This window comes from Hoplias malabaricus, chromosome 5 (genome assembly GCF_029633855.1).
Source record: "Hoplias malabaricus isolate fHopMal1 chromosome 5, fHopMal1.hap1, whole genome shotgun sequence".
NCBI classification, from domain to species: Eukaryota; Metazoa; Chordata; class Actinopteri; order Characiformes; family Erythrinidae; genus Hoplias; species Hoplias malabaricus.
Genome location: NC_089804.1, coordinates 24,742,179 through 24,754,448, shown reverse-complemented (window position 1 = coordinate 24,754,448; position 12,270 = coordinate 24,742,179). Strand labels below are relative to the sequence as shown.

The following is a 12,270-nucleotide window of genomic DNA, read 5'->3' as shown; positions in this document are numbered from 1 at the left end:
GAGAGAGACCCAACACACTGCACTGCATGAAAAATCCAGTCACTTGTGGGACAAACAAAAGCCAATATTAAAAAGACAAGATTGATTTTATTTATACTCCTGAACCAGAATATACAAAGCAGTGGTCAAAAGCAACCAAAACACAATAATAAAAAAAAAAAAGAAAAGGATCGCTTAGAGGACTGAGAACACCAGTGCCAGCATGTTGTTCTGATATAGGCTGTTTTGATCTTGCACGCCCCATACAAATCAAACTGACCAAACAAAACCCAAAACTGTACATAAGGATATGAAAAAGGTACAATCCTTCTGGAATGCATATGGAACAAAAGACCAAAAACCTTAAGGTTTAAGAGGGGTTAATTAACATGACATAAGCCAGTCAAAAAAAAGACAAGCCATCTTTTCAACTAGGCGCAGCAACGAGACCCTTTCGCTTATGCATGCCATCTGTGAACAGATCAGCCAAGCAAGGGATTAACTACTAGCAGCACAAACTGTCAGGATTAAACATTGTCCATTAGCCCCTGCTTAAAACTTTATCTTTGGTCTTAAGTGAATCAGAGTTATCACCCATGTAAATGTCGAAACATGAAGAGAAAGGGTACAGCGGCTTGAGTGTGTATCTGCTGGTCAAAATAAACACAGTAGAGTGTGTGCTTGCAGACTTGGTCAATTTTTTTTACCTTTTAAATCTTGTAGAAAGGTTCCTAAAAATGTTACTTCTACACCAATAAATAACATCTTACAAAAAAAAAGGAAGGGACATGATCTATTGGACTTCAGTGCATTACAATGGCTTGTGGCAGGTCTTGGGGGTTTTGGAACAGAATTATATAAGAGAAGCACAAACTCTACTAGGTCAGTTTGACCAGACAGACAGAGCTACCAAAAAGGATAGCAAAGGTTTTAGGCTTTCACTTCAGCTTCTGTGGATTCGCCATTTTCTTCTGTCTTCTGTTTCTTTGTTTCAACTGACTCCTGTGGACACACGAGAGGATTTAGTAAGATGAAAAACGTCCAGAACCGCTAGTGATGTGGCTTCTTTTAAAATGATTAAGATTCAGAAACAGATGAACAACGTTTCAAACCCACCTCCTCCTCTGCTGGACGTTTCACTGCCTGTCCATCTGCTTCCTCTTCAGCAGGCTTCTCTTCACCCTCCCCCTCTGGAGCTGTACCACAACACCAGAGTGAGTTTAATTACAGACAAACGTCTCAATATGTAACAATGATTATTATAACTAGCTCAGATCACTTACCTTCTTCAGCTTCCTTTTCTTCCTCTTTGCTGGGTTCTTCTTCATGGGAGGCACCATTAGTCTAAAAGAGGTATAAAAAAAAAAAAAAAAAAAAAAGTTAGGATAAAATAAATAAGTGTGTGTGTGATTTTCAGATAAAGTACACAACTGCTCTGTGACTGTTTTTATGCTGTGGGAAGACCAATGATTCACCATTCACACCAAGACTTCATAATGCTTTGAGAAGCAGGCAAGCGGCAGCATCTTATAACAGCTCTGCTTTTGCTACATCTGTGGCAGTTCTCAAACCCAAACAAAAGAGCAAAGGGGGATGGGCCTCCCGACACCTGCAAGCCAGAGCCCATCGCAGCAAGGCCCACTGGGAAATACCCCCACGCTTTACTCACCGTTGTTCCATTGCCATTGGCAGGTGCGTCCCCACTGCCATTCTCCTTTGGGGCCTCCTCGACCTTCTCTTCCACTGCTTCTTTCTTTTCTTTAAGTTCCTGTTCATACAACAAGAGATTGTAAGTATGTGTTCATATCAGCATTGACAGTTACGGCTCTTTTCCATACTTCAATGTTTGTACTAGAATCTGAGTGAAATGTATTTCTCAACCCACATGGGGTATTACCATCATAACCACAGAGGCCACAAACACTGGTTGAGCTGAACTAAACAAAATGCCATGTGTGTGAGCAAACCTACTAAAACCGGTCTGATTTTCTTGTAAATGACTACATAAAATGCACTGAAACCACACTGCTTTCAAAGTAATCTTACTTGATTGAGACATTAATCCCACACGAATTAAATGTATTACCATGGATGGTTACTGGAATTCATGTTTTTACCTGCAAAACTGTGGTGATAATTTTATTTATATGTAATCAATGTACACGTTTGAATAAAGTAACAAAATTTCTTAATCTGGCTCTAAATAGGATGAAAAGAAATGCTCAAGTCAAAGGGCATCTTTTTCATCATAAGGCAGAAGCATCAATGTTAATTTGGCGTTCCTCTATGCATTGCCTGAATTCTTTTAATTACCTGCTTTAACTACAAGGAGAACTTATCAAAAACGGTCTAATATTCAGATATACATCGTGATAATCAAAGATGGTTTATTTCTCTCGCACCAGGCTCCTCTGACCGTGAGGTACGTTCACGCGTCGAAGACAAAAAGAAAAGCGCGTGGCCGAGGGGGAACAAAGCCGAGGGTGCGCGCTCACGCCAACCTGATTTCCCGCCCTTTCAGCGCGTCTTTGGAGAAAAAGAGCTAAATAAAAGAAAATACCCGGAGAAACGTGTGGTTTGTGTTTAAAATTTGACCCCAGCCTTTAAAACGTCGCTAGATTAACTATTTACATGCAGAATTAAATTATTCTTCCGCAGAGGAACGTCTAATTATATGAATAAGGGAACCAACAAACAAAAAACGGTCGAGTTGGCCGTTAATTAACCGAATTCAATAGCGAAATTTAGACTGGTAAACCCAAAAAAAATAACCGGTAATTTCAACAACACCGCTCTATAACGGAGAACAAAGGATATCTAACATGAACCCGAAGCTTCAGGCTTCTTATTCGAATTCTTTAACTCCACCTTAAATGTTATAGCTGTGACATTCGAGCGCCTCGTGTAACCGAGGCTGCATTTAAGGTGGAACAGAAAAGTCGAGTCGTAACGTGACGCGAGACATTTCTAAATGAATTTTCTGTGCGCGTTATCCAATGGTAAACATGGTATAGTTACATCACCTAATATAGCATTTCCAGTAGGACTTTCTGTCATTATGATTCATAAATTCACAAGAATATGCCGAATACACGAACAGCGTCGACTAATTTTACACCGAATGAAAACCTCCTTCACTAACTTTACCTCAGCTCACACTCAGTTCACTTACCTCGCCTTACCTCACTTCTCTTCTCTGACCATTTGCTAATAGTTTCTTTTTGGAATACTCACCTTTGTAGTAATCTCTGGGGCAGTGGTGGTGTCTACAGCGGTGTCGGCCATTGCTGCTTAAATGTGAAGAAAGGAAACTAAATATAATTTAGAAAGCTGTAGTGAAGAGGAACTCCGTACGGCAGGTTGAAGACGGAGCGAGTGAATCAAATCCGACTCAAACCTGAGAACTGAAAACCGTCTCCATGACGCGGCAACGCTCTGTGACATTTCATTGGACAAGCATCAGTGACGAGGACATTCTTCTGCCGTCCGATTGGAGAAGTAAACGTCTATTAAAAAATCAGACGCTCTCATTGGAGAACTTGCTCTGTAAAACCTGCCTCCAAATCCCCGCCCACTCGAAAGCCGTTATTGATGGAATAAACTATGTACTCTTTAGTCGGGTGTTTTGCTGAAATTTGTGCTGTACTTTTACAGAAATTCCTCAGGAAATGATTTGGTAAAGACGAACAATTGCAGTGTAGCTCTAGCTGACTGATATAAATTTTTCTCCTGCATATATTCAGCATGCTGAATGAACATTTTTGTGCGTAGATAATATTTTGGCAATTAAAAAGGCCAAAACAATGATTTTTCACCACTGTTCATCAGTTAATTTTCGTTCTTTAAAGCATATCTCGTGGATAAATTTGATTATGTATGTAACCACTGTTAAAGTTTTAAACTCTTACATTCCCTCCCCATTTTCTAGTGCACATTAAATCTGAGAAACAGAAAAAGCATATTTAAAGTTTATTGTTTTTGTGACATCACAAAGTCAAGCACATATAATTTTAATGTTTAGTCAAGGACTACATTCTGAGTGAGATAGTGCGCCGAGAGGGCACCCACAACATAGGCCATTATAAATATCAGTTCTAAAGACACTGTGACAAAAACCCAAAATTCTATTTTGGAAAGGTGTTTTTTTTATTATTATTATGTCTGTTTTTGATATTTAAATTGCACACAAAAGTATTAAGTAGACATTAAGCATACGAGAAATGTGTTGTATATGGACTCTTTAAACAAAAATAAATCAACCACTGCACCTTTGTGAAGCCGCCATCTCTGTCTTTGTTTCCTTCCCTTTAACAGGCTTGTGGTGAGCCTGTGCCACCTTGTCCACACACACAGGACCCAAACGGCTGTGCTGTCTTTGTTTACAGCCACTGTTGCATTAGCATGTTGTGTGTAAAAGGCCATTGTGGCCCAGATGGAGACGCAGCGGGCAGCTGTTGGGTTCCCACTTTGACATGTTAAATCCCCCTCTCCCCCCTCCACCAAAGGTCCATACAAAAATCACTGCCTCTTTGATATTATAACAGATTGCAATGTCTTCATTGTTTGACCTGGTTCTGTGTTTCAGCCAATATAGCCTACCTGTTGCACAAGCAGCACAGTTCTGATGTTCTTCCTGCAATTCTTCTCCAGTTCGTTCTTGATGGACTCCAACATCAGCTTGCGTAATTCCTCTTCCAACTCCTATACCAAGAGCAGAGCAATATGAATAGCATCATTGAATGACCTTGAAGGCATAACATTAATCAGCCAGTGGTGTAAGAATGAATGAAACTCTTTTCTTCCATCTGAGATATTTAAAAATATTTTTTCACTGAACGCATTAAAATAATAGACTCTTGGCCTTATCTCTTCCATCACCTTCAGTGACAATGTCCATTTGGTGGTCACAGATGGTGCACTATGCTCTGTGAGGGGTCACTTTGAAATCTTTTGTTTTATCTCTCCGCATATTAAAGTGATCTCATTTGCCCCCACCTTGACAGTTTATATTGCACATACTAGTATTTATTTTATTAAAATATCAAGCCTTAATATATTCATAAGATTAATATTTATTTTATTGGGTATTGATTAAATATGTAGTATATTGCAATGCGTAAATACAATTTCACAGTGTTCATATATTAGTGTTTATAGATAGTGTTTGTTCTGGTATTTGCTGCAGTGAAATAGACACAATCTAGAAAAGGTCATGAAAAATTAGGACTAATGTTTTGGCCTCTTAACACCTGTGCTGTCAGCTTTCACAAGGTTTCAATACAGAATACAAATCTTCTGACTGGTGCATACCAATGCTCTGCATCGATATTTGCATGTAATTGCCATATCAGTGCATCCCCACAAAGATGAAGAATACATTGAGTGTTTTTTACAATGCTCCACTTACACTACAGAACTATATCCTGTATGGTAAGGTCAGTTTTTGTTTATTGATGGAGAATTAGGAAAAAGATCAATAGTTGTGAGCATATGAAAAGTATAAAGATCCACTTATTAATAGGTCAGGCATTGGACTTTCCTCACAAACAAATAATATAGAGACATGTGCTTGTTTTAAACAAAAGAGTCTTATAAGACTCGGGCATGAACTCTTTAGGAGAACGGTGTGAAGAACAGCTTGAGATTGATTGCCCGGTATAGCATGGTAAGAGGTATTTCCTATGATATACTACATCCTTAGGAGATAAGGGTACCATTTTAATTGGGGTCCTATGGAATGCAACCTAATTAAAAAAATAGGAGGGCTGAGATGATCTTACCCCAAAAGATGCTTGTGTAAACTGTGGTTTCTCCTTGTGTCAGTGTGAGTGCTCTGGAGGCCTTCTGAGATGCTCCCCTATGCTTTAAGAAAATAAACCTGCTGATTCTTCCAAGAGGTCGTCTTCAAGTATTTTTTTTAAACTAGAAATTACTATTTGAACTTATTTTTTCAAGTATTATAGTTAGACTAGATACAAGATTAACACGTCGTGGTAACGAGATTATACAGACATCTAGACTCATTAGCATACACACACAAACAATAGTTTTCTGGTAGCAGAAATATTTTAGATGGCTATCCCACTAGGACCATTTTCCATCATTCTTCTTAACTAAGCATGCAGTTACAAATAATAATAATAATAATAATAATAATAATAAACAGGTAGTGTCGCAGTCACACAGCTCCAGGGACCTGGAGGTTGTGGGTTTCAATCCTACTCCGGGTGACTGTCTGTGAGGAGTGTGGTGTGTTCTCCCTGTGTCTGCATGGGTTTCCTCCGGGTGACTGTCTGTGAGGAGTGTGGTGTGTTCTCCCTGTGTCTGCGTGAGTTTCCGATTTACTCCCATGGTCAAGAAACCGAGTGAATGTGTGTGTGTGTGTGTGTTGCCCTGTGAAGGACTGGCGCCCCCTCTAGGGTGTGTTCCCACCTTGTGCCCAATGATTCCAGGTAGGCTCTGGACCCACTGCGACCCTGAACTAGATAAGCGCTTACAGATAATGAATGAATGAATGATTGAATAATAATTGTAATAATGCTTGGGGTTAAAAAAACTGCATCACTTCTGGCTTTGTTTATTACCAAATGCTTGCAAAGAACTGGCAAAGTGATCACAAGTCCTCCAAAGAAAGGAATATAATTATGGCCAATGGGAGACTGGTTGTAATCATACAGAAATGAAAGAAACTGAAATGAAAGCACTTAATCTGTTGGATGTATCCTGAATGTGGATTGAGCCACAGAGCACCACACTCTGGGACTGAGCAAGGATTTTCAAGTGGAGGGGACAGCGTTTAAGACGGCAGAAAAGAGATGAATCAAATCACATATAAAGCCTGTCGTTTGTCTAAAGCTAGTGGAACACATGCTGTATACAGAGAGGCTCTTTCATTTAGGAAATGAAGACCATGTGTAGAGCATGGCGTGCTGAGACAGCCGTCTGCAGAAGGAAGGCCATGCTCTGTCTGCTGTACGTATCCAGACAAGCAGCAGTCAGTCCTGTGAAGAAAAAGCAAAGCTCAGGTCCAAGCATTACTCATTCTGTGCAACTGGAAAATGGGAGCAATGGGAGAGGAGGCTTTGTTAGGTCATTTCCTGTAGTGCTTTTCCCTCTGGTATACCCGCAGCTTGCCTACTAGCTCGATTAGTTTCCATGGATACTGGATCACGTCCAAAAATTGCCTGCTGGTCTTTAGTGGTTTGTATTTTTTCTTTCTTTCTTTCTTTCTTTCTTTTTTTTTTTTTTTGATGAGGTTGGATTTGAGAATAAGCTGGTTTGCTGAGGCAGGGGTGGGAAGGGGAAAATGGATCCATTTATTTCTATAAGCCAATGATTTTCATTCATGCGACATGGTTAATAACTATTCAACAGTTTCACACCGAGATATTTTTAGCCTTTCGGTGGTGTCTCTGTGAGATTTTATTTTGGATGCTGTAGCTGTCTCACAATTAGAACACTCCCAGAGACAACTGCAAAAGACCTGATTTTACCTGATTGGCTTGGAGAGGTATTAGGATAAAACATATTAGATATATTTTTAATATCTAAATTAATATATCAATATACATTTTTATGACATCCTTTAATGATGTGATGTATTGTAGAGAAATGGACTGATGATAGGAACCAAGGGCTACCATCATAACTGTACTGATTCTGGTTCAGTAATTTTCTCCAAAACATCACGACTTGTGGGTCATGCACTAATGGATTTATTATGTAGAAAAAAAACTAAACAGTGGAGTTCCCCTTTAATCTGGACATGTTGAGGGCAATTACTTTCATTTGTGATATTGTCCAAAATAACAACGTAATTACTTATATAATTATACAGAGAAGCACACTGTGTAACCATTTGAGTCAGCATATTCAAATCTTTCAGTCTGTTTCATTGGCTGGCAGCAACAAAAACATGGACAGGGTGTTTTTTTATTTTTATTTAAAGTACACAAGACTTCCTGCTTTTCATGCCATAATTAAAACGTTCTATGAACACACATTTCAGTCAGTGAGCTATCAAATAACATTATGCTCTCTGCAGATGGATTGCATGTAAAACAGGGCTAAGGGCAGATTTTATGAGGTTAAATTACTTCTTGCTCAAGTATAATACATTAAAAGAAATTGCATCAGAAAACGGATGTGAACATGAAAAATGTCTTTTATAAACACAATAAGGTACAACAGTAAATTTAGACTACAACATCAAATAAGATCCAAGGAGCAGCAAATGTAGGATCTCTAGCACCAGTCACTGGCTTTTGATGTGGCGAAGACATGTCTGCAAGCAAATCCATAATGATGTCTGGATTAAGTGTAATTTCATTGTGTAATTAAGTAGACTGGGTATGAGGTTGCATTAGATATGTACAGAAAAAAAGGAAAGAATGTGCGTAGGTTCTGCTTTATCAAGCTTTTACCAATTTGATTCGTTTGCAGAAAGCACCTGAGTTAAAAATGGCTCCTCCACTTTTTAAATTTCCACCTGTCAAGGTTATACTTAATGTAACCAAGAGATTAAAGATGCCTTTAGAGTGAAAGAGCCTATGTCTTCTCAAAGCATCAAAATGACCCCCTGGATGCATATTGTTCATGCCTACACTTTTGTCTCATAATTCCAGGGCTACTTCCATGGGACGCTGTGGTCAGACATTAAGTCTGTAACTTCCTCTTTGGTCAGTCAGGGGTGTAATTCTCTATTAGACCCGAATCTGCAGACAGAAGGTTGAAACCTGACACATGGAATGCCTGGAGCTTCAGGTTGGGAAGGAGAGGGCATCAGGGGTCAGGATTTGGGGGGAAATGGGTTACAATAATTGGAAAAATCAGAGGGGGTATTTGTGGGTCAACTATGTTCTTTTGTTCCAAGCAGCAGGTGCCTGTGCCCTATGGATGGTTTACTCATGGCAAACCTAGCAATAATCAGTGCAACTTGAAAGAACACTGAAGTAGAATGCAGTGTATTATACACTGGAGGAATTTACTGTGACAGTCTTGGTTTCTTGTTTGAGACTGTTGTCACACTAGGAGAAACCCTGTGTAAGCCTATAACATTGTAATAGTGAAAGTGACTTAAGAAACCTATGCACTGGACTCAAGTCAGTATCATGGCTCTTAGTTCTGTTGTATATTGCTATAACTGTTAATCACATATTAAATGGGTCCTGGGATTTATCTTTGCCTCCTGTTAGTGTCTGAGAGGAGTTTGGTGTCTTCGCCCGTGGCTGAGCAGGTATTCTCTGGTTTCCTTTCACAGTCCATAAATTCATGCTGGTAGGTGCATTGGCTGTGTGAAACTATCCCTAGGGGTGTGAGTGAATGTGTAAGTGTGTGTTGCTGAGTGATGAACTGGTGCCCTGTTCAGGGTGTGTTCCTGCTTTGCATCCAATGATTTCAGATCGGATCTAGAAACATTGCAACCCTAATCAGGATACAGAATATGAAAGAATGAATGAATATTCGCTGCTAAAATTATGCTTATTTCTTCAATTTGGTTGTGTCCCATTCCACTTTTTAAAATCCAAACTTCATCTGCTGTATATGAGTGTCTGATTATGAAAACAAGTACTTGGATAGGTTCAGAATTCTCTTTGATGGATATGCGTGTTCGAATCTACTGTTACACTGGGTCACTGTTTCCTTTTGAGTTTAATGTGTAATCTCATGCAGGTCAGTCTCCAGTGCTTCCTTTCCAAATGCAGACACACTAATAGAAATTGATGTGGGTAGTATGTGGACACTTCCCTGTTGCCAATATTCATGCTCACTGAAGTGTGGTAGTTAATGCTTAAGGGCTTAGACCCTACATTGGACATAAATTAGCATTAAAAAATTAGCCATTAAAATGATCAGAGTAGCGTATGTTAGCGTATAAAGTAATGGGAGATAAAGTACCCTCAAGTCAGATTGATTAATGGAGCACATTTTATTTAACAACACAAACCGGGTGCTACACACAGTACAGACACAACATACACACAGTAAAGACACAACATGGAGAAGCCTGAGAAGAGAAAACTTTAAAGCTTTAAAAAAACTTTGCTGGGGTGAGCTACTTTCAAGAGTCTTAGAAAAAGTTTGCTTGTGGGGAACTTGGAGGACTGTATCCTCAACCCCTGACATGCTGGTGGAAATTTCCACTGATTCAGAGTGAGGAGGGTCTTCTTAGCAGTTTCCACCCACCAGCCCTCCCCTTACCTGCCTTCCCCTTACCATGTTTGACTTCACTTTTTTCTTCCTTCTTCGTTCAGAGTCAAACTTGGCTAATGATCTAAGTTTCCAAGCAGCCAGTTGTACACACAAATCTTCTGTCTGCAAGTTTTAACTCGCATTCAGCTTAAATTAGGGTTCTTTCAATTCCAGCGGCGCTGTCGGGACCTGTACCGCTTCACATTTACAGTCCTGGTGTAACATACAGGATCAGGAAACTGTTCCTCAGAATTCACTGCCTCCAGCACAGCTGCAGCTCTTGATCGCTGAGGCTCTTGTCTGTGAGAAGCTTGCTGAAGCTTCAGTTCTCTGTTGGTGGGGAGTTTTACAGTACAAGAGAGTCAAGGATTGCCTAATAATCCAGATGGCAAATTAGCATTTTTTTCCTCAGCTCCAGCTGAAGGTTTTCCATTTGGATCGCATCTGAAGTTGGTCCGGCCACAATAGCAAATAGTTTTAACATTAGATCTGCATTTGGTTATGTACACTACCTGCAGGGTCAAGAGGTTTGGGCTGGTGCATATTATAGTATTTACCTGCGTTCATCTTTTAGGGTGGAAAACATTTAAGGAATTGTGTTTCAATGTTGTATTATTCATTCATTCATTCATTATCTGTAAGCGCTTATCCAGTTCAGGGTCACGGTGGGTCCAGAGCCTACCTGGAATCACTGGGCGCAAGGCGGGAATACACCCTGGAGGAGGTGCCAGTCCTTCACAGTGCAACACACACACACACATTCACTCACACACTCACACCTACGGACACTTTTGAGTCGCCAATCCACCTACAAACGTGTGTTTTTGGACTGTGGGAGGAAACCAGAGCACCCGGAGGAACCCACGCAGACATGGAGAACACACCACACTCCTCACAGACAGTCACCCGGAGGAAACCCACGCAGACACAGGGAGAACACACCCCACTCCTCACAGACAGTCACCCGGAGGAAACCCACGCAGACACAGGGAGAACACACCCCACTATTCACAGACAGTCACCCGGAGGAAACCCACGCAGACACAGGGAGAACACACCACACTCCTCACAGACAGTCACCCGGAGGAAACCCACGCAGACAAGGGGGAGAACACATCACACTCCTCACAGACAGTCACCCGGAGGAAACCCACGCAGACACAGGGAGAACACACCACACTCCTCACAGACAGTCACCCGGAGGAAACCCACGCAGACACAGGGAGAACACACCACACTCCTCACAGACAGTCACCCGGAGGAAACCCACACAGACACAGGGAGAACACACCACACTCCTCACAGACAGTCACCCGGAGGAAACCCACGCAGACACAGGGAGAACACACCACACTCCTCACAGACAGTCACCTGGAGGAAACCCACGCAGACACAGGGAGAACACACCACACTCCTCACAGACAGTCACCTGGAGGAAACCCACGCAGACACAGGAAGAACACACCACACTCCTCACAGAAAGTCACCCGGAGGAAACCCACGCAGACACAGGGAGAACACACCACACTCCTCACAGACAGTCACCCGGAGGAAACCCACGCAGACACAGGGAGAACACACCACACTCCTCACAGACAGTCACCCGGAGGAAACCCACGCAGACAAGGGGGAGAACACATCACACTCCTCACAGACAGTCACCCGGAGGAAACCCACGCAGACACAGGGAGAACACACCACACTCCTCACAGACAGTCACCCGGAGGAAACCCACGCAGACACAGGGAGAACACACCACACTCCTCACAGACAGTCACCCGGAGGAAACCCACGCAGACACAGGGAGAACACACCACACTCCTCACAGACAGTCACCCGGAGGAAACCCACGCAGACACAGGGAGAACACACCACACTCCTCACAGACAGTCACCCGGAGGAAACCCACGCAGACACAGGGAGAACACACCACACTCCTCACAGACAGTCACCCGGAGGAAACTCACGCAGACACAGGGAGACCACACCACACTCCTCACAGACAGTCACCTGGAGGAAACCCACGCAGACACAGGAAGAACACACCACACTCCTCACAGACAGTCACCTGGAGGAAACTCACGCAGACACAGGAAGAAC

The 12,270-nt window shown here is 41.7% G+C and overlaps 1 protein-coding gene across 1 annotated transcript; it reads right to left on the bottom strand.

Moving 5' to 3' along the window:
• Positions 1 to 62: 62 nt before the first annotated feature.
• On the bottom strand, positions 63 to 3,397 carry si:ch211-222l21.1 (prothymosin alpha). Its single transcript, XM_066671266.1, has 5 exons — positions 3,214 to 3,397; positions 1,649 to 1,747; positions 1,263 to 1,323; positions 1,096 to 1,175; positions 63 to 981 (listed from the first exon to the last, which is right to left on the bottom strand). The coding sequence occupies exons 1-5, from the start codon at positions 3,262 to 3,264 to the stop codon at positions 910 to 912; spliced, it is 363 nt and encodes a 120-aa protein (XP_066527363.1). The 5' UTR covers positions 3,265 to 3,397; the 3' UTR covers positions 63 to 909.
• Between the last annotated feature and the right edge of the window lie 8,873 nt (positions 3,398 to 12,270).

Excerpts from the sequence above, each read along its gene's own strand:
- si:ch211-222l21.1 (XM_066671266.1), bottom strand. The coding sequence starts at position 3,264 with ATGGCCGACACCGCTGTAGACACCACCACTGCCCCAGAGATTACTACA. Across the intron at positions 1,324-1,648 it reads CCAATGGCAATGGAACAACG|ACTAATGGTGCCTCCCATGA; the intron begins GTGAGTAAAGCG and ends TACCTCTTTTAG. Across the intron at positions 1,176-1,262 it reads AGAAAAGGAAGCTGAAGAAG|CTCCAGAGGGGGAGGGTGAA; the intron begins GTAAGTGATCTG and ends GTTGTGGTACAG.